The 22,262-nt window shown below is 42.5% G+C and overlaps 1 protein-coding gene across 3 annotated transcripts; it reads right to left on the bottom strand.

Annotated features, from left to right (window-relative positions):
• Positions 1 to 4,069: 4,069 nt before the first annotated feature.
• On the bottom strand, positions 4,070 to 17,203 carry col6a2 (collagen, type VI, alpha 2). Of its 3 annotated transcripts, XM_040044801.1 has the most exons (32): positions 17,005 to 17,201; positions 15,177 to 15,264; positions 14,941 to 15,041; positions 14,699 to 14,842; positions 13,653 to 14,015; positions 13,552 to 13,572; positions 13,392 to 13,457; positions 13,193 to 13,291; positions 13,061 to 13,087; positions 12,917 to 12,943; positions 12,779 to 12,823; positions 12,623 to 12,676; positions 12,481 to 12,543; positions 12,328 to 12,390; positions 12,172 to 12,225; positions 12,053 to 12,088; positions 11,897 to 11,959; positions 11,147 to 11,209; positions 10,968 to 11,030; positions 10,812 to 10,874; positions 10,676 to 10,726; positions 10,493 to 10,591; positions 10,352 to 10,414; positions 10,236 to 10,271; positions 10,102 to 10,147; positions 9,856 to 10,008; positions 9,672 to 9,766; positions 8,202 to 8,383; positions 7,928 to 8,106; positions 7,792 to 7,830; positions 5,577 to 5,908; positions 4,070 to 5,054 (listed from the first exon to the last, which is right to left on the bottom strand). In XM_040044801.1, exons 2-32 carry the CDS (start codon positions 15,250 to 15,252, stop codon positions 4,785 to 4,787), a joined length of 3,036 nt encoding a protein of 1,011 aa, XP_039900735.1. In that variant the 5' UTR covers positions 15,253 to 15,264; positions 17,005 to 17,201; the 3' UTR covers positions 4,070 to 4,784. The 3 variants fall into 3 exon arrangements, with proteins under 3 accessions (XP_039900735.1, XP_039900737.1, XP_039900736.1); XM_040044802.1 differs by lacking the exons at positions 4,070 to 5,054; positions 5,577 to 5,908 and adding an exon at positions 6,131 to 7,346 and having other exon boundaries at positions 17,005 to 17,203; XM_040044803.1 differs by lacking the exons at positions 12,053 to 12,088; positions 12,172 to 12,225; positions 12,328 to 12,390; ... (2 more) ...; positions 12,779 to 12,823; positions 12,917 to 12,943.
• Between the last annotated feature and the right edge of the window lie 5,059 nt (positions 17,204 to 22,262).

Below are 22,262 nucleotides of genomic sequence, written 5' to 3'. Positions count from 1 at the left end.
TGTTTTTGATGCAAGCTACCCAGAGTCATGCGCCCAGCTTGGGAATTCCTTCACACTGTCATCTATCCCAGGAACAGATGAATCCCAGGAAATGAACCAAATATGATCAGATGAATGAGGGCTCATTTAGCTATGATGGAAGTGTAAAATGTTGCTCATAAAGGTGCATGAAATGATCTTAGAGGGAGATTCCCTCTTGCCACTTTTCCAAAGTGTTGATGTATGTGCTGAGATAATCATCAATTCATCAGTTTTTTAAAGTTAAGATTTTTTTAAATGTGATTTAAACCCACACCAAATAGTTTTAAAATCCTTTGTTTAAAGTTAGAATGTGAAGCGACCCCCCCACTGCGTTGTTATCGGATTTCCATGATGGCTGGTGAGCTATGCTAATTTAAATGGCACACGGCTATCAGAATGGTCACGTGTCTGTCTTATTAACGAACATTACTGGTGATCACGCGCGGTGAGTTACAGCCAGCAAGGAGTCAGGCAGTTTTTGTGTGCATGTCTGTGCACGTGGACATTTTTATAGCTTTGTTTTGTCTTCACAGAGTCGTTTTATCATTCATCCAGCGCACCACCCACCCTTTTTATTTATTTATTTATTTATTCTTTAGCTTTTTTAAATTCTGATGGAAATAAAGCATTTGGCAGTTTCCCACAACTGCTTTTACTTTGAAAGCTGGGCCCAGAAGTATTATTTTATCCTGCAGTAATCCACAGGTCACATCGCTGCTTGGTGCCAGAATAATTATGCCGATGCACTAACCAAAAATGAAACTCAATGCTTTACAATCCCGTTGCCTCCATATATGAAAACAGCCCTTTAAGGTTAAATATTCAAATCTCAGACACGGATTCCCTGTCAGAATAAATATTTCAAGCTTTCTGTTAACCTGTCACCAAATTTACATTTTGAACATTTGATTTTCAGTATGATTGTTCAAATCTATAGATTTTGCATCTCTATCATAGATAGCTTGGCCAATAAAGGCCTGAAACTGTTCCCCAAGTTTGGGGGTATTTGTTTATGCACATCTCTCTTACGGTCGCACCAACGGATTTCCATCAGGTTAAGGTCTGAACTTTATCATTGCATTGAGCTTCTGGAATACTCTTCCCCTGTCAGTGAGGGAAAGTGCAAGTCTCCCTATCTTTAAGAGTCACTTAAAAGGGTGGCTGAGGCACACGCAAACATGTGATCATGTTTAATTAATCATGCTTTATGTTGGACGTGAAAAAGAGTTAGTGTATTACAAAAAGGGAAACAACTATTAGTGTAATGGGTCAGTGCAATATCAGGACAGTCAGGGCATGTGTGGGGTTTGTGCAATATAACTGATGTGTTTCCGTTATTGTTATCTGTATTGTCCTCTGTTTTCCACTCTTCTTGTCATTGTTTGTTCTAATTTAATGTGATCACTGTTTTTGTCCTGTTATTGTTGTCTCTGTATGTTTTTTACTAATTTGTGTGTAACACCAACCTGCCAGAGGGTCTGCAGATGGAAATTAGCCCAAGGCTATAATCTGTATTAAACTGATGAGAAGCCGTGTTCACCCCAGAAAGCTCCCAGAAATTTGGGCAAATGTCTGCTGTGAAATTTTTAGCCAAACCAAATTGCAGGTCAGTTTCAAGCTGAAAATTATGCAAGTAGTCCAAACCGTTCCTGAGATGCAGAAATGTTTTCACATACACAAAATTCAACGATTGTGCCTCCAAACAAATTACACTTACAAATGCTTGTACCACAAACGATGAAAACAGTAACTGCAAAGTTGAGACTGAAAAGTGTTACAGTTAAAGTGATAATGTGACAGCTAGCCATTCAGCTGACTCATTGGTGACTGTAATAAATGCAGGTTTCGTTATAGAAGAATATCAAGGAGAAGACAGATGGCAGGGAGTCAGAAACGGGGGATGAAAGTGCAAGATGTTGAGGACAACTTATGAGCCCAGGCGTCAGGTGTGAACAACAACAATAACTGGGCTGTATTTAGGTGTAGAGATCACATGACCATCAAAGAGCAGTGTAAGAATGAGAGAAGATTAACAGGGGAGCAGAAAAAGAGGTTTATGGACACAAACTGGGAGAGGTGGCACGCTCAGCACACTAGACATTTCTCAGGAGGGTTGAGGACCCTTTTGTGTGAGCGAGGCTTGGGTCCCAGGCGGGGCTCCTGGTTCTTCAGGGATGTGTCATCAGGAAATGAGGAAGGCGTGGGCTCAGGCTCTGAGGGTGCCGAGACAGCAGCGGCAGTGGCAGCGGTTGGCTCTTCCTTGGCTGGTGCATCGGCTAGGGGTGCTGTTTGTCTTTTGCCACAGGCTGGCTGGCTTTGGCTTCGTGAACTTGAGGAACTGAAACAAACACGCTGACACGTGATGTCAAATTGGACACAGCCATCGTGACCTCATCCCCTGGTTATTGCACTCTGTGTTGTGTGTAGTGTGATGGACACCACCATGTTGATTTTTTGGACCCAGAGGTGATCATAATTAGGTGGACCAACCAGCAACATATTTGGGCCTGCAGGCACTGCACCTGCCCAAAGTCAAGTCCAAGCCTACAAAAGATTTAGTCTTTAGAGTCTTTAGTTAATAACATTTGAAATGATGAAGGCACTTGAAAAGAAACACAAAATTAGCTGCTCTTTTCAGAAAAATACAAAAAACTTTTTGTGAGGGCACAAAACCCTGTTTACTCTTTCCCTCCACACTACAGTACAGCTTACTTACTAGACCATTGCTATTGCCTAAGTTAAAGGCATTCATGAATATCTGGATAACATGAGGAACTTCCATTGGACAGAGACCTTCCATGTTTTCTGAGAAGTACTCACGAAGCTGCAAATATCTGTAAAAATCATTTTTATCCAAACCATGTTTCTGACACAAGTCATCAAAACTACACTAATGCAACCCCTTGATAATTAAACATATGGAGATAATACCTTATGTCTTATAATGGTGTCTTAAAACCAGGATCATAGGCAGCCCACCTTAATAATTTTATCTCCTTTTGCATTTGCAATCATTCAGCATTTTCACCCACTGACTTACTGTTTTGGCTGTGTATTTCTCTGGCTGTGTATTTTAGGGATTTCCCCCTCTTTTCTAATCAGCCAAGTACTGATTGTAATGTGTGCTCATTGAGGATAATTCTATTGTCTTCTATTGGAATTACACCACTGCACCAAGGGTCATAGATGGGCTGCTAAAAAGTAGTCCTTTATGGGAGGGTTGCAACAGGATCGGCTTCTGATGTAAAAACTTTGAAAGCCCTTTGTAACTATAAGAAACAGCCCAAACTACATTATTGGTAAAAAGGCATTACACTGTTATTGTGACAGCCATTCTACTGTTACAGTTGCTAACCAACTGCAAATATGAAAAACAAAAGAAATGGAAGAAATAATTAAGCTACTCCTAAAAACTCTTATCATACATGGTCAGTCTATTTGCATCAAGTCAAGGCTCGGGAAAGCGAAACCACTCAATACCTTTCAAAAAGATCTGACTACCTCTACTAAAATGTAAACATTGTCCCAAAAGAATAAAAAATCTGACAGCTGATAATGTCCATACTTCTGCTAACCCTTCTTATACACCCCTCTCTTTGGTGTCTATAGGATATGGATGTAAATGTTGCTGGTGTGGTCTATACATTTTATTTTTTAAATCCACATGGTTGCTAGAGAAGCTGACCCTGTCTTTTAATGTCTCACCTGCTCTGGGTGAATGGGGGAAAAAATACAACCCGCTGTTAGTTACGGAGAGTTATGAGCATGAAAGCTTCCTGTTCTGCAGAGTGTCAGTCTGGCTAAGCAGTTTGTTTGTGAGTCAAAGCTGTCCTTCTTTTATACAGGCCTTTATAATTAAAATACATAAAGAAAAATACACAGCAAATGAGCAAAATATATTTTCCTTTACAATATAAAGAACTAGTTTATTGGTTTGAATCATTATCCAGCAGTTCCAGCAGGAGGCAAGCTGACTAACAGTTACTGCGTAAAACCGAGGAAAGTCACTGGTGTCAAAGAAATTACAAACAGGCTGGCAGACACAACAGACAGTGCTGGGATCACAATATCAGGCTTTATTTGGACGTCAGGTTTACAGATTTGGTTCATTTAGGCTTGCGTGTTAATCAGTGTGCAATTATCTACTGAATATGCGTTTGTGCGTGTAATTTGTGTTTGAAACATGTCTACATGTTTTTATGCCCTGATCAATCTACAATTACAGCATAACATGAAGTAAAAAACACATTCAATACCAAATAAAATGGCTTTGTCCTTGTTTTTCTACTTTAGCACCTTTTAAGTAAATACTGACTTCCTGGAAAAAAGGACTGTGTGTGTGCACACGTCTGTGAGAGAAGGAGGAAAAATGTGTTTCGGCAAACCAAAAATGAATACAAAATAAAGCCTACTGATAAAGTGGTACACATTCAGAAATCACGTACCTCTCCTTTGGGAGGTCTTTGGCTGAAAATATAGATTTGAGATTAAAAGAACAACTGATACAAATGATACTGCATGTCTTTGTGTGTGTGTGTGTGTGTGTGTGTGTGCGTGTGTGTTGGTCCTGCATAGACTGCTTTTGCTTTTGGTAAATTAATTTTCTCCCATAATGACAGGATATGTAGCCCCCTCAGTGCCTTCCATCCAGTAATGATAGTGACCACAGAGGTGTGGTCTGTGAGGGTGTGTTTACATGTACGCTGAAGGAGCTGGTCCTTCTTTCCTCCCATGAATTCTCGTTCTAGCTTTACAGTTCCTTTCTAGCATATCCAGCGGATGAAGCGCTCAAAGAAGGCCGGCTTGTTCAGCATGGTGTAATCGTCTCCCCTAAAGATGGCTGACGTGTCTCCGAGCGCCAACTTCTTTAGCACCTCCTCATCAGTGTCGCTTCCCATGGCGATCACCGTGGGAACGCCTTCCGCTCTCTTCATGGCGCTCACACCTTCATCCAGCTGCTCTCTGGCTGTGATGCCATCAGTGATGAACACGAAGGCCACCTCAGCGTTGCGGCGTGACAAGCGACTGTTGCCCTACAAACACAACATAAAACAAATAATAAAGTCGCGTATCATTTGAGCATTTTTTGCTCCATACTTGCGACATTAGTGATGCCAGAAGATTGTCAGTCAATCAGTGAAAACTCCAGGGAGTCAAAAAGACAACCACTAGGACTGCAAAATAAAACAACACACCAAAATGCCAAAAACTGCAGTACCTCATCTGGCCACATGAGGCAGGCTCTAAAAGTGAGTCAATCCCCACAGACTCCCTTGTTAAAATGCTGAGCTTTACAACAGAGTTAACAATGCTACAACAGAGTAAAAAACAGTTTTGATCTCTCAAGCTGACTTCACTGACTTCATCCTTCAAAGTCTCTGTGTTTAGGTTAATTTTTAAGTAACACAACAATTTAGACATTAAGCACCTTCAGCCATTTACAGTTAGAAGCGGGTGTTGGCTAGCACACAAGCTGCGTGTCACCTCAAACAGCTGGAGGGAGTGGTCTGGACTTCTCAAATGAAAAAAAAGTAAGATGTGTATATTTGTTATACCTTAAACACCAGATTGTTGACAGCATAGATGATAGCGCTGCCCAAAGCAGAGGAAGAATCCATGTAGGTGACGCCTGCTAGTGAATCGGAGATCACTGTGAGGTTATGCGTCAGTGCGAACTCCACCCTCTGCTCCGAGGGGCTGCCGTACTGTAACAAAGCCAGGCGGGAATTCCTATCGTCATTTTCGCCGGTAGCCAGGACGAGACGGCGAGCCACATTCTCAATGAACTCTTTGGCCCTGCGGTGGTTCTCCAGCCCCATCCTCTCAGAACCATCCAGGAGGAACACCATATCCACTGGCCGCTGAACACAAGCAGCCACAGCAGGCTCTGGAACAGACACACATACATACATAGCAGGGTGTTCGGTGAGCTACAGCTGGAAAACAGATGCTCAAGAGTCAAAGCCCGCAACAACAACAACAAAAATATATATACACATATTAACAACAACATGCTGTAATTCCATGCATGCCAGCTGCAGTCCGGCTCTTTCAGTATTTCTTTGAGTAGCCTTCCCAGATTCTGACCGGCCTTGTCAATAAAGCACTGTTTTAGTTTGCTCGTTGAGTTTATTCTCTTTAGACATTAAAATAAAAATTATATATGAATGTATCCCATTTTACAGGAAACAAAATGAACAACGTGAACAATGTTCACATCAGCAAGTTGCAGTCACAGAGCTAAAACAATAACATGACATTGGATTGAAGCCACTCTGTGGTCCTTTTCTTCAAGTCATCCTACTTTGCAAGCCAAGCTACATGCAAAAAAAATCCCCCCGAAAAACATGCACCAGTCAAGGGCACATCATACAATAGTTCCCTCACAGTCGGTGCCAATTCATTTAACCAAACATTAACATACACCATCCTCTGACTCACATACAGTATGCTGTGAATTGTGTAAAACCAGATATTTTCCACATGTAACAGCCTTTCACCGACGTGATTCATTCACAGGGGAAAAAAAACATAAAGGCTGTAACCATGGATACGTGCAAAACAGCAAAAAAAAACTGTCATCGGAGTGATTCACAGTGAAAATGAGGCTCCATCAACTGTAACCGAATAACAAGAACGGCTCTGTAGACAAATCTGCCTCCAACAAATGCATGACATTCATTTTCCATTTCAATTGAAAATGTTCTGAAATACGTGATCTGTACATATTACTAACAGACATACTCAGGATTACCGTGCTATATCCATAAATGTTTATATTTATATTTATATTCTGAGGCCAGAAGGGATCATGAATCCACATTTTGACTGAAGTCAATTCACACAAAGGGTTCTCTGAAAGCTTAGTAAAAGACCAGCTTCATATCATGCAGTTCAGCCCAGGTGTATATTTCACCTGCATAGTTTAAACAATAAAACAATGCCCACAGTTTGAATAAATTCTATTCTTTGTCCAGCAGTAAGCTTATTAGTCAATGGCATCCATAATGGCGAGGTAGCATGGTTAGCATATTAGCATTAGCAAAGTCCTATGGCTTTCGTTGGGTCCCCCATAATGTCCCCATAGACATATTTGAAGGAGTTGATGAACAGCTGGGTCCACTGCTGCCTGTCCGCTCCTTGGGCGAGTTTGGCTCTCTGGGCTGTGTACGCCATGGTCGCCACACCAATCCCATACTGTTGCTCGCTCAGGCCGTTCAGCAGGCTGGTCACACCCTCCAAAGAGGTGGGGACCAATGAGGGGCTGCCTTCCTCGGCTAGTGGCTTCCAGGGGTGTGGGGCTTGCCCCACAGAGATGCCCCCTCCTGCAACGAGTGGGCGGAATAACATTGTGGGCGTGGTCCCACAAACACGAGGCACCAACAGAGCCAACTGAGATGTCGGAGGTACACTGAGTTGCTTGAAAATTCTTAGATTGAGCCAAAAAATGTAATCGCACCAATACAAAGGAGGTGTAATGATCTCTACTGACCTACTGCTCGCACGGTTTAACAAATTGCAACCAAATCCTAATGCAGTCTAACGGGGCAGTATGCTTCAAAAAGAAGGCAAATCTATTGGTATTTAAGTTGTAAATGGCCACCACTGAAGTGAAATGCAGGGCGATTTGTATAAATAGGTAAAAGTACCTTGATGGAAGAACTTTCAATAAGGCAAAACAAAAAGTAACTTAATTTGAAGCGTAGTATAAATGTTACAGGAATAAGTGAAGCTACAACAGGACACTTAGACTTATACAAAAAATCCTACCTGATTTACAAGGCAGATCAGGGCACACGATGAAAGGATCTAAAACAAAGATAGTGAATATGTCAAACCATGAAGAACAAAACAAGATGGTTAGTCCACTACATGCTGCACATAATGAATATTTCTGTGTATTTACCTGGGCAGAGCACGGTCTCGATCTTGTCAATGAACTCCTCTGCCACTAGGTCTGCAAAGCGTCTCATTCCCATTACTTTACCATCCCTCTGGCAGGCGATGCTCTTCAGACTCTCATTCTCCTCGATCTGCTCAAACATGTCTCCGATACCAATGGCGCTCACGTCAACGTTGGGATCTCTACTCACACGCATTGGTTCACACAAACACAATCGATGAGATAAAAATGATCCTTTTCACAAAAAATGAATCTCAAACCACAGCCCCAGTAGCACCTGCAGAGGTAGGTGAGCAAATTGTCGTCATCTCTGGGGTCAAAGCGTCCGTCGGTGATGACGACGACAGTGACGTTGGCTTTCGCTCTGCGGCTGTCCCTGATCAGGTTGTCGTAGGCGTACTTCAGAGCAGACGGCGTGAACGTACCTCCTGCGATCCACTCCAAACGCTTTACTGCATCCTGAGCGATGGAGACGACAGTATGAGAGTTGTTTGCTGCGTATTATGTCACATCACCACCATTATTTTTACAAAGGCGCTTCATGTCTGACTACGGCCTTGTTCTATAAAAACAATTATGGTAATATGTGCTGAGATGAAATTATAGGCTTGCAGATCAGAAAGGCACTATCCCTAAATTATACCCTGTTTTATTATCTTTTTCACTCTTAGTGGAACCATAAATTACAAAATGAACACTCTGTATTATTAAATAGGACTTAAAACTAGCACATGGGACCATGAATTTGACAGTGAAGTGATTTTCACGGCTATGAGTCAATAGATAAGTGGATATATTTTCCCATAAACTTTCATAGAGTCAGATTTGTTTTTGCAACCAGATGAGTCGCCCCCTTCTGGCCATTAGAAAGAATGCAGGTTTAAGGTACTGCTGTGTTGACATCACTGTTCAGATTCAGAAGTTATTTCCATTTTTTTCAGACACACCCTAATGTAATAAAATAGGATAAAGTTTGCACTGACCACATTCAAGTTCAAATTTAAACTTGTTTACCAAATGTAATCAGCAATTGTAACAAACAATATTTTGAGAGAAGCTGGATTACACTTCTTACATTCTTTCTAATGCCAAGCAGGGGGCAGATCGTCTAAGCCTCAATTGTGAAGAGGTCTGGGAAAATCACTCTGCTTTTTTAAAATTTGATTCATGATGTCTGGAAAACACTTTCTTAACTAGTTTAAAATCTCAGTACTAAGTTTCAAATCTTCCATCCAACGTGTTGTTGGGTTTGTTGATTAAAGCTCTAATGAAAATGAAATAAATGAGGCATATCTCTGGGCGTGGTAGCCTTCTAACTTGCAAATTGCTTCAGTATTAACTTGAAATCCAAGATCTGAGTGTGATCCATCCCTGGCCTGGGACATGTGCTTTTAAAAAACTGAAATAGCACTGGCTAAAATGTAAAACTGAAAGCTTTAAAATGAGAGCCCCCAAGTCAATGGGTGACATCACAGTGGCTGATCAACCTGTTATATGCAGTGTATCATCGTTTTTATTCTTTTCTGATTTGTTTATAATAAGAAAAACATCATATGTGGCCAGACACTTGCTTTATGATGGTGAATTCCATCTTCTGCAGCTCAGACACTACTAAGCAACGTACTCAGAGGAACATGTGCAGACTGATCAGCCTAGTTCATTAAAAAAAACATCTGGTGTAAAGAACAATCTCCTCTCTACTCTAAAAATAAACTGACACATGTGTTTGTGTCCGTCTGTGTGAGACCTTGAAAGCAGCCAATGAATCAATCTTGGGGTCGTTGAGCCGGATGGCCTGGAAGGTTCCACTGTGACTGTACTGAACCACTCCCACCCTAGTGCCTGGAAACAAGCGTGGCTATCTTATTAACAGGTGTAATTGGGAGTTATCTTGTAAAAATGTGAACTTAAAGCCTGACAGCTGTATCTACCTGTGTCTGACAGAGGGTCTTTGGCAAATGATCCCAGTCTGCTGATGGTGTTGATGACAAAGTTCTTCTCCAGGGTGAAGTTGGTGAGACCCACAGACTCTGAGCTGTCGATAACAAACACGATGTCCAGCGGTCCGCAACGTTTCTCACAGTCTAGAGATGAAAACGCAGCACGCTGTGAAGGTCTGACAATCTGACAGAGCACTTTGATGTCATGAATGTTTAGAAAGAGGCAAACAAACTCACCACAGCAGCCACACGTCTCTCTGATGTAGTTCATGACGTCACATTCCTGCAGGAAAAGACAGGAAACATCATTAAATCATCATCATGTGTTTGTGCTGACATAATAAAAGTGTAGTTGGTTGCAATATTCTCACAGTGAGGCCAGGATCCCCCTCAGGGCCAGGATCTCCCTGCAAAAAGACAATGCGAAATATCACACTGCGAATGCAACTACATTATGGATCTGTCTGTTTGTTTTTTGTGTACTCACATCACGCCCAGCTTCTCCTTTTGGGCCTCTTGATCCAGGTTCACCCTGGGACCCTGGCTCGCCCTGTTGGAAGGAAATAAATCACACAGCTTTCCTTTGAGCGAAAGAGAAACTTCAAACTTCATCCGAGGTGCTACTTACTGGTTGTCCTGGAGTTCCTTTAAGTCCAGGTTCACCCTTTTGACCACAGTCACCTCTGGTGCCACGAGGTCCACGCTTACCCTTGTCTCCTCTGTCACCCTGCGTATTATCGGGGAAAATTTCATCACCTGGCCATGTCAGGCAGAAACTATAAGCAGTGTTAACGCATTGATTCTAAGTTACCGGTTCTCCTCTTGATCCCGTATAGCTAAAGCCAGCTCTTCCATTGTCTCCCTGAGTAGCGATAAAACAAAGAGTCAAAACAAGGAACTGCAGCTATGAAGACAGCTACCACAGAAACAAACGTGGAGAGTCTAACCTTTGGTCCGAGGTTTCCAGGCTCTCCTCTAGGTCCAGCATCACCAGGGTCACCTCTGCTGCCCTAAAATACAAGCAGAGTAAATGGAGAGTGGATTAACATATATGTCTTTAAGGGACTTTTAAATATAGTTCTCAAATGTGACTTTTAACCCACGGTTTTTCCTTTCTCTCCTGGTGGGCCTGCTGGTCCCCTAGGTCCTGGCAAGCCAACATCACCCTGTTCAGAACAAAGAAAAGTGCACATGTAACAAACTCAAGTAGATTAAAGAGCTCAAGACTGTATAGTGTTCAATGACAATGAATCAATGAATGTGACACCGCAGTTCATATTACCTTTGCCCCATCGCTTCCTGTTTCACCGGGAAGTCCCCTCTGGCCCTCAGGCCCACTTTCACCCTGAAACACAGTAAAAAACGCCCTTCAGCCTCCCAGTGGTGGAATAATAAAACCGATTTAAGAGACAAATCATTTGAGGATATGCGAATAATTCATCACGTAGGTGATGTAAAAGTTACAAAAGGTCCCAAAAGTTAGTGGGACCTCAGACGATAAGACCAACCACAGCGCTGTCCTGGATGATTTAGTAGAAGTCAGTGTGACATGTAAAAACAAAAAAATATTTACAAAAAAGTCTTGTAAAAATCTTGGAGCCTTTACTGACTGATTGGACTGTCATTTCTGAGGAAACTCTGTTTTCTTAGTCTATCCTTTTCCTTGTTGGCGCAGGTCAGATGCTTATTTGTAAGCAAAAAAACCTCTCAGTTAAGTTGTTGACTGGTCTAAAAGGCTGATTGGTGAGCCACAGCTGAGGCCAGACAGTTCCAGCGGTCGGCTGCTTCGATCTTACTTTGACCACTCGCATCCTTTGCATACTGACTTTGAGTTTCTTCCTTCTTGATGAAGGCTGGCAGTGTTCAAAGTACAAAACAGCATTCATTTCTTTTGCTTATCTGTTGTTTTGTGTTTTGCATGTGTATGTTGATGAGTTGCTCACCTACTGTAGACCAAACCACCTTTAGCTACAAATAAAGGAACCTGAACCTGACATTTACGATTTGTGTCAGTGTGTACATAAAGACATACCTTCTCTCCCTTAGTGCCTGGAGGCCCTTGTGAACCCTTTGGACCATAGTCTCCTCTTCTACCCTACAAACAAAAAAAGGCATGGCAGCTGTGATGCCACATAAAGACAAAGCTCGCAGGAGAACGACTGTTGGCAAATGAAATAGGTGTTCTCACCTTCTCGCCTCGAACACCCGGGACTCCAGGGGTTCCCTAAAAACACACAACACAGCAATCAGCGCCTTGAAGCAGGTGAATGAGTGTGACTTTGTTATTTATGTGGGGATGCATCTTACAGTGTTTCCTTTCGCTCCAGGAATACCAGGTGATCCAGGACTTCCCCTCTCTCCCTGCAGATGAAACACCAGAGTTTAGTCTATCACCTCCAACACTGATCATACTAATGTGACTTCCATGCTGCTATTCTGTCTGTTCGCTGGTACAGAATTTACCTTTGGTCCACCATCTCCGTCTGGGCCAGGCGAACCAGATCTTCCAGGGCGCCCAGGATCTCCCTAAAGACAATTAAGCAGACTTTCATCACCTCTTGAACAAATTATAGATTTTTTAATTTTATTATTTTTACAGCAGGAGCGACCATCTACCTTGTCTCCATCAGATCCGGGAGGACCACGTTCACCGACATCTCCAGGGTGACCGTCAGGACCCTGCAAACCATCAAAAAACAGACCATAAATAGATAGCATGTAATAATAGTTTTGAATAGTAATCAGTGACGTGACATACCCTGTCGCCTGGGTCTCCTTTGCAGCCTGGAGCGCCGATTCGCCCAATTTTACCCTAAAGACAACGACAAATACATCAGAAAAGCATCCCATGATCAAAAACTGGGAGCGTCATTTCAAAATAAGAGCATTTAAGGAAAGACTGCTTGAGTCCTACCTTCTGCCCATCTGTCCCGTTGCGTCCTGGGATGCCAGCCACACCCTAATGAGAACAAAGAGGAAACAGTTAGATGAGAAAAGCAAATCACCTTCCAGCATTAATGATTATTTAGAGATGACGTTAGATTAGACATACCTTTTTCCCCTGAGTTCCAATCTCTCCCTGTAGTCAGACAAAAGTCAGTAGTCATTTTATGTATAAGAAACACAGACGTTACTTTCATTCATTTTCAAACATCTCCATAGCCCATTCATAGTTGAAAAAATCCAAAAGCCACACCTTCTCGCCTTTTAGACCTGGTTCTCCCTACAGAGACAGGACAAAGAAAACCATGTGTCATTATAAAGCCTAAATCAATGTTAAGAGTTGCACTGATGAAGATGATGGGTAGGCGAAAGTGTGGCTTCTTACTTTGATACCGGGCTGACCGATTGGACCTTCGATACCGGGGTCTCCTGGGCGACCTCTTTCTCCTTTTATTCCTGGCTCGCCATTGTCTCCTTTAGCTCCCTGCAGTCATCAAGTTCAGACGAGAAAACATTTGTGAGGATCAAAGTCACATAGGTGAAAGTGCTCTAAGCATGAGTGTTTGTGTGTGTGTTAAACTCACTTTTTGTCCCCTGTGGCCTTTTGGACCAGGAGGCCCTTTTGTCTCCAGACAGGACACATTGTAACACTGCGGTTCACAAGACACAAGGAGAGACAGTCAGTGAGGATAAAGGAAGGCAGCTCATAAACTGATCCTCTTCTGATTCTCAGGTGTGTCTTACCTCTACATATGCCAGATGTTTCTGTGAAGACAAAGGACACAAAACGTTAGCAGTAGCTGTCAGTAGCTGTGACTGTTTATGCGTGTGTGTTTGGAAGTTACCATTGTCTTGATGATTCGATCAATAGTTGGGGTATCTATCGTGACTCTGTTCTGGCTGAAGTTCACAGCTGCATATTCATTCCTGTAGAGGGACACTGGAGAGCTGGCGATGTCCCTCAGCCCAGTCTCCTCTATGTTATTCGATGCTGCCACAGCAAAGATATGGATGCCCTTGTCACGAGCCTCCTCTGCTGCCACCTTAATACCCCCACATGGGTTTCCAGTCACATGACCATCAGTGATGACAACAGCAAATCGGAGGGCCCTGGGGTATGAGGGTGAGCTCTGTATCTCCTTTGCCATTTCTCTGAGGGCACAATCGATGTAGGTCCCTTTACCCAAATACTCGATTTTCCTCACAGCCTGGAAACATAGAAAATCAGAGGCGTTATCATGAAGGATGAGTTACAAAATTTGTGTTATTTTATGTTATTTACAGCAGAAACATTAAAGGAGAAGCCTGATAGGATGAGGCTTAAAACCTTCCTGTTTTAAATGTTTACAGTTAACGCTGGATCAGGTGACCGTGAATCCTTGCTTAGTTATGCTGCACTCATCCGAGGCTGCTGGGGGCTTCCCATGATGCACTGAATGCTTCTTCTTCATTCACTTCTTTTCCCTCACTATGTGTTTATACACCACTCTGCATTTAATCATTAGTTATTATTATTAGTCGACTCGCTTCCACAATGTGGTTTTTGTCTTGCCTACCTCCCCTCAGCCCCAGACAGGGAGGGCAGACGGCTGTGCTTCCCTGAGCCTGGTACTGCTGGAGATTTCTTCCTGTTAAAAGGGAGTTTTTCCTTCCCAGATGCTTTCTCATGGGGCGGGGGTTCTTTATTGTTATTCTCTGTATTATTGTAGGGTCTTTACCTTACAATATAAAGCACCTTGAGGTAACAGTTGTTTTGATTTGGTGCTAATACATAAAATGAACTTGAGCTGAATTGATCCGTCTCTGTGCCAATTAGGCCAGCTGGCTATTGGACAAAAAGTGAACAGGTGTATTTGAAAGACTAAAGGTTTTTGAGGTGTGCGTCACTCACTGTGATGAAATCATTCTTGGATGCAAACCGACTGAAAACACTTTGTGTCTGGGAGAAGTGCAGTCCACCGATTTTCCAGGTGATCCGCACGACACCCCTGAGCTCTTCATCATCCAAACGCTGTGCAAACTGCTCCGTGAATATCTACAGCATCAACAACATTACACAACACGGCTGTTACTTTTACTAAATCCAACAATAGGGATCGTTTTAAGCCACAGAGTTGTAAATGAATGAGCAACCTTGATACTCTCCACAAGTGCTCCAGGAGGCGGCTCCTGCAGGGCAATAGTCTCCGACGTGTCTATGGTGAAATACACGTCTATGGGACATTCGTTTTTTTCTAGAAGGGAAAAAATGAGAACACAAAAACACAAACTTAAACCTTCCTTCCTGTTACATCACAGAGTACTTGAATCAGACAAATGTTCCATGTTGTGTTAGTGAAACTGTGGCTGTTCAGTTTTGTCGTGCTCACCGCTGCAATCGGCTTTCTCAGCACGAGTCAGGGCTCCAAAGAGAAGAGCGAACAGGATGAACTCTAACCCCACCATCTTCTTCTTCTCCTGTCACGGCACATTGAAACACACTTTTCAGTTATTGCAGTTGGGAAATTAATTCGGCAACTGCAGGATAAAACAGCAAAGAAAGGCAAAGACATGCATGATGAGATTATTAAGATGAAAAAAAGAAATGATGAGAGAATAGCCTTTAATATATAAAACATTATAAAAAACCCTGAAAATGCACGCTTCACTATATGAATTTTTTGTATCTAGAGTGCTTTTTTCCTGCTTAAAACTGAACTTATTTTTTTTTTTCATTTTCTTCATCCGACATCAGTGTCAAACACATGCAGGGACTGTTGTACAGTGAACAAAATGGCTGCCGTGCAGTTATGTAAGAGGTTTGAAAGCATCACATGAGTCAAACTTGTTTTTTGTGTGTCCAAAGACAGAAAAGAAAAGAAAAGCTAAAAAATGTAATAACTGTATGACTGTATGACTGTGTCGCTGTAGAAACGTAACCCGCTGCAAACTACAACCAGATTCCATCAAAGTTCAATGAGAACAACAAAACTTGTGCAGGAGTGAAGTAGTTCAGTTCAAGCTCAAAGCTACGAGGTATTGACCTGATTATATTCTCAAAACAAAAAGCACGAAACCTCAGCCGTGTTCCTGAACATCAGGGTCAGACTATGGCTGCATCTGGAGACCAGAAACCAGGTTGTTGATTGGATAAAAAGAAAGGCACACATTTTTATCACAAACCAAATTCTTTCAAAGGTCTCACTCTACTGCCATCAAGAGGATTTCTCCACTCTCACATAAAGCCAAAGCTGTCACAGCAAGGTTAACCCATTGAGGGCAGGCTCGGTGACCTTATTTGCATCACACACTTTACAGCTTTGACGGGACATGTCTCTGCCATTCAAAACAAATGTACAGAAACCAGTTGCACATTGGGCCTTGTGGGAGCTCTTATGATCTGGGCAGAAGCAAAATGAAAGAAACTAAGAACTCTATTGTCCATCACTCCATTTAAACTAGGAACTCCAGCTAAAATAATGTCTACAAGAGCACAGTATGAAAAAACGCACACTAACGGCGCAAAACAGGAGAAAACAGCTTCCGTCTGAGAACAAAGAACTTTCAACATAATTTCCAATACTACATGTGCCATTCATTTATGTCATTCTACACAGCTCAGCTGTTCTGCCGGTGGAGCTCGTATCTGTGAAACAAAATGATTTTTCCCCCACCAGCGCTGCTGAGTGAGTTTTCATACAGGCCTACATTTTATTTTAATGCTGGAATATCAGCCAGAACCGCGTCAGCGACGCGCTTTGCTGCGGGTCCCTCTAGCGGACAAAAGGCTGTGAGCTGCGCAGGAGTCCTGCAGCTTCTGCAGATGTTCCTACTCCTCTTCCACTGCCCGGGCCACGAGCGAGTGGGAGCTCTCACAGCTTTAGAGCTCAGAGCGGGTGAATATCGTGCAAAAACCCCAGAGAAATATACAATCCACTCTCTGATATTTTTATTTGTTTGTTTAACGTTTGTGAGTTCTCAGAGAAGGTTGACGCTCTGAGAACTCACAAACTTCTCGCCTGAGAGCCAGAGTTCGCACAACAGTTTTCGTCGGCTGAGAAAACACCGTCATTTCAGCTCATAGGACTAAATTACAAGACACAGAAGGAGAGAAGAGGGAGACAGGCAGGTTCACGAGAGAGAGACGGGGGGAGAGAGCAAGAGAGCGAGAGAGAAACAGAGAAGCAAAAAGAGTCTGTGCGTAAAAGTGCAGCTTACCCAAACTCTATACAACTTCAGAACTTCGTCAGCAGCTTATCTTTGGATTATCTCCTCATCTCCACAGGGGGGGAAGCCGAGAGAACGAGTGATACAGGAAGAGAGAGTGGGAAATGACACCCTGGATGCGCGTTTGCTTCCCGCAGAAGAACCGTCCGTTCGCCCGCCTGTCCCGGTCCAACCCCAGCTACGAGCTCTTGAGCCCTCCTCCTCCTCCCAGCTCAGCTCAGTGCGCAACGCCGTCCGCTTGGAGGCGCCGTGGCTTCGCTGGAACCCGTGTGTGTGCGCGTGCGTGTACCAAATGCCTGCCGTGCCAACAGGTGGTCGTTTGCCAGAAAGTGATCGCCAGTGTTTATATGTGCTCTTTATTTCTAATGTATTTACTTATCCTGGTATAAAGTCTGCAGTCAGCATGTATTTATGAAGAACTCATATATAAAATAAAGAAATGACCTGATATGGAAATATTCTTATGATTTTGCATTATCATACAAGCTCCGTGTTCTACATCTTTGGCCACTTAAACGAATTAATTTCTCTTTATAGAAGTGTGATGTTATATTTGGGCTGATCAATCTTCTATCTTGTCATACGAATATTCTTCTGGCTCAAAATGACTTGATATCATTGATGAGAGATATATTTCTGATATGCTTGGATTATAGGCCAACAAGTCATTTACAGCATTCAATTTTTCCCCCAAGCACCACTAATTTGGGATGCCAAGACTTGTTTCTGTCTTAAATGCCACAGTTTTTTTTTATCATTGCCATTCCACAGAACACATGGTGAAAACCTGAGGACACGCTGAGCTTTCAGGTCCTCAAGCTAAAGCATTTAGGAGGTATTCACAGTTGATCTCAGACATGTGGCAGGTCAGAATGAAATAAAACAGGATAAAGAGCAGACTCACCCCCCTCCATACTCCTAACCCACCGTCTTGCCTGTTCCTGGTGATCTGCTTGCAATTAGTAGGCCAAGCTCTGTAGTTTATACCTGGTGTAAACACAGGCAGCCTGTGCATGACTCTGCGCACATGTTTACATATTTTGAGGGACTTAAAGCGAACTATTTACCTACTTGTATGTGTTAACGTAGTGGGAGTTCTCCCCTTTTTTAGGGGATTTACCCTGTCTGTGCACATCTGCACAAACACTTAGATTTACAGTGTGAATGGAAAGCATGTCTTAATTTATGTTATCATTGCAGATTATGCTGCTGGAGCTGCCTTTGCAGTGAAGACTAACACTGCCACTAATGTGTAATCCAGCGCAGAACACAGGAGGCAGATCAGGAACAGAGTTGTACATCCTTTACATGGCAGAGCCAACAATGTGGAAATGAAGCGGTCATGTGGATTAACTCACTTTGGAAGGAAGATGCTGTAAAAAATAAAAATGAAAATCTGAAGTTTTATTTTGAAGCTGTACCAAGGATCAACATAAAATACCTTGTCAAGCTTTAGACGAAGCGACACGAATGAACACGTGACGAATCTGTGAAAGGACATTTTTGAAGACGTTACTCTTAACTTTACCTCGCTTACAGAGGTGTCTGGAGGTGAGGCAGGAATCAGCATTCTGCCGTGTGGGAAGATGGGAAGAAGTGCTGAGACAGAAAAGAGAATGACGAGGAAGAGAAGGCCAGCTGCTGACCAGAGTTATTACTATGTGAAGCTCTTCTCTCTGGATGGGGAAGGGTTTTTCCTTAAAAAGAGAAGAGTGGAGCAATGTGTGTGTGTGTGTGTGTGTGTGTGTGTGTGTGTGTGTGTGTGTGTGTGTGTGTGTGTGCGTGCGTGTGATGGAGAGATGGGGGTGTTCTGGTCTCTCTTAAAACTGGGTGACTCATAGGATAGGAATGACCTTCCTCCCGAATAAGAGTAAACCAGTCTCTGCTTCTCTGTGTCTCTCTGACACACACACACACACACACACACACACACACACACACACACACACACACACACACACACACACACACACACACACACACACACACACACATTAATTGTTGTCACATGGACTGAAAGAGAGTTCTGTAGAGGGATTACTGTAGAAGAAAAGTGTCTAGAAAACTATCATACTCAGACACTGCTGCAGCTTATTTTCTCACAGTTCCATGGAAAAGGTCACAAGGAACAATTTATTTGTGCCTGTTGCAAACAACTGCAAATGCACATGAAGGGCAACATGGGCAGGGGGGAAAATAAAAATGGTAAGAGCTGTGCAGTGAAAAAGCAGACAAACATTTTTGCTGTCTGTAATGAGCGCAGAACAAACTGAGTGCAGATATGGGTTATTTGATGTGCTTTAATCTCTGTGATGGTCAGTGGGTGTGTGAATGTGAGCCATTCTTTCAAGAGGTTTTCCAGAGCAGTTCTTGATCTGTATATGTATATGTGAACAAATGCCAGGATATTACATTTAAACATTACACAAGTTAACATTAACCCCCATTTTTTGCTTCTTTTGGCAGTCTCTCTCTTCATCCAGATGTGCTTTGTCTTTAGACAAAACAGCTGGTAGTTGTTACCTCTTTGCATCTCTCTCTCTCTCTCACACACACACACACATGCATGCTCACACACAGACACACACACACACACACACACACACACACACACACACACACACACACACACACACGCTCACACACACACACACACACACACACACACACACACACACACACACGCTCACACACACACACACACACACACACACACACACACACACACACACACACACACACACACACACACACACACTTAAATTTCTTCTTCTCTGTTTTTTTCTTTTTTTAATTTCTTTCACCCTCTGAGGAGGTTTAATGCATAACCATTTCCAGAGTTCTAGAGAACTATAATAGACAAACACTTTTTTGCCGCTTTTTTGGACACATCTTGCAAAAACATTTTCTACACTTTCAGCGAATTTCCTTGGAAAAAGTCTGTACTGAGGTCTGAGGGCAGGACAGCACAGAAAGGTCCAGTCCCCTCAGAAAACAGAAGGAGCACGGGAAATTGCAGAAAAGCTGCAGAACAGCCAACACAAGCTATGTGCTTGGCACCACTGTGCAAGTGCATAGCTGCATGCATGCAACAGATTTAAAAGGTGCATGCAAATGTAAATCATGCATGGCAACATGCAACTGGACATACCCATGCATATGGGCACAAAAGAACATGCACACTGGGGAAAGATCTGTGGAACAATCTGATAAGCGCAGTTCGGGCTCAGGTCATTTTAAAATTACTTGGACACAGGAAGGGATGTACCAAACAGTACAGAGATACACACACCCCGAACAGAAGTGAATGTCTGGTGCACACATAAATGCTGCACAGTCAAGATCTGAACAAAAAAATCAGGATCACTGGAGGGGAAAACAGCAGATTTAGTGAGGCAGTCTCAACGAATTTCTCCTGAATTCTGACTAAGGAGATTTAATTTAAAACATGTGTTTCGCATTGAGCAATAGAGAAGAAAATCAAACATTTGTGTGTCTCTGGATACAGAGTGGTGAAGAGGCAAATATTTTAAATAAATCATGGACAAAACGAACGGACTAAACGAATTCCTTCTCTTGTCCTTTTCTGCAAAGAGGTCAGCAGTCCTGTATCTTGTCTTGCTAGGGGCATTTCAACAGGCTGATACTTGCCGTCACAATGGGTAGCACTTTGGAAGCTGTACAAGACTACTGGCCTGTTACACTGAGAGATGGAACATTAAGCTGTCTTCAAATGGGAAATGGTGACGTTAGCACTTGGACATTTAGCAGTGTAAAACAGGCTGAAAAATTCTCCCCACTCTTTCCTGATTATCTATCTAAATTATTGTTTTATTTAAAAAATAAAAAAAGACATGTCTACAGCACAGCTAGCAACTCTTGGAGAATTTCCAGAGCTAATGGGAATGCTGCATGCTAATTTGCTAATCTCACAACCGCACTTTTATCTAAGTAAAGTTTCACAATATATTTTTTTAGTTTTGTATGAAATGAAGATTAAACTTTTATGCATGAAATTTTTCATGTTCCACCAGGAAGAGGCCTTAGGACACACCGAGGAGATTACATCTCTCAGTTGGCCAGGGAATTCCTCAGTGTTCCCTCAGATAAGCTTGAGAAGGTGAATGGGGAAGGTCTGTGCTTCTCTGCTTAGGCTTCTGCCCGGATAAGTGGATGAAAATAGATGGATAGGTAGATGGGTTTGTGTGGAAGAAAATCCTTTGCACTCAGTAATTACTGATACATAACCCATAGATATCACCAAATGCTGGTTCCTCCTTTGAGATGCTCTTCAAGGCCTTTACCATAGTCACCTTCAGTTGTTGTTTGTTTGTGAGTTTTTCTGCATTTGATAAGTGTATTTGGTAATACTGAAGCTTAAAGGAATTTGTTCAATTCTAAACTACCATTTGCTTTAATTTTCTGCCAAAATCTCTGGCGTCTGACGTCAGTTACATGAGTCGCTTACCTTGTCCGTCACTTCCGTCACTTACCTGCTGACACTACCCTGACACTTTGACACTCTTGTTTTTGTCTTTCTTTATTCTTTTCCCTTTTTCCCAGTACTCTCCAGACTCTTTTACATGTTTTCTGGCAAAATCGAATCTGGCCTACCTGTTTTCGAGTGCAGCCAGTAGTTTGCGTCTTGTTGCAAACCCTCTGTATTTCCATTCTTATTTTGTCTCATTTTCATTATTGATTGTATAAGATCTCTATCTCCTTGACAGCGTTGTACACTTGGTAGGATGTTATGAAGACATAACCGTAGAAATAATTCTCTCAGTTGTCTGCAGTTTAGTTGTTTTCTGTCTTCCAGATGTTTTGGTGTTGCTGAGCTGACGAGTACGTTGCCTGTTGATTTTACCACTCCCAAATATTTTTGCTATCTCCCTGATACGTTTATGATGTTTTTTAAGCCCGATGATGGATTTGCCCGATGATGGATTTGCCCGGTGATGGATTTGCCCACTGATATCTCTTTGGTCATCATCGTTACTGAGAATTACATTAATCAGCTATCTGCTTAATTTATCATAACCAGGAATAACAAGGAAACAGGCCTCACCTGTTAGTGGGAAAGGGGAAGATTAAAAAGAGAAAAGAGAAATAAGAGCAAAATACAAACTCTCAGAAAGAGAAGACCGCAATTAAAGAGTAAAAAGAGAGGTATGAAAAAGACGTCTAGCAATCTGAGCTTAAAGCAGCATAGCTAAGGGAGGGTTAAAGGTCACCTGATCCAACCCTAACTA

Source organism: Simochromis diagramma, unplaced genomic scaffold (genome assembly GCF_900408965.1).
Source record: "Simochromis diagramma unplaced genomic scaffold, fSimDia1.1 OVJJ01000663.1, whole genome shotgun sequence".
Taxonomy (NCBI): Eukaryota; Metazoa; Chordata; class Actinopteri; order Cichliformes; family Cichlidae; genus Simochromis; species Simochromis diagramma.
The sequence above is the reverse complement of the archived record's forward strand: the minus strand, read 5'-3'. Positions and strand labels throughout refer to the sequence as shown.

Excerpts from the sequence above, each read along its gene's own strand:
- col6a2 (XM_040044801.1), bottom strand. The coding sequence starts at position 15,252 with ATGGTGGGGTTAGAGTTCATCCTGTTCGCTCTTCTCTTTGGAGCCCTG. Across the intron at positions 12,824-12,916 it reads TTGGAACTCAGGGGAAAAAG|GGTGTGGCTGGCATCCCAGG; the intron begins GTATGTCTAATC and ends TGTTCTCATTAG. Across the intron at positions 12,089-12,171 it reads CTGGAGCGAAAGGAAACACT|GGAACCCCTGGAGTCCCGGG; the intron begins GTAAGATGCATC and ends GTGTGTTTTTAG.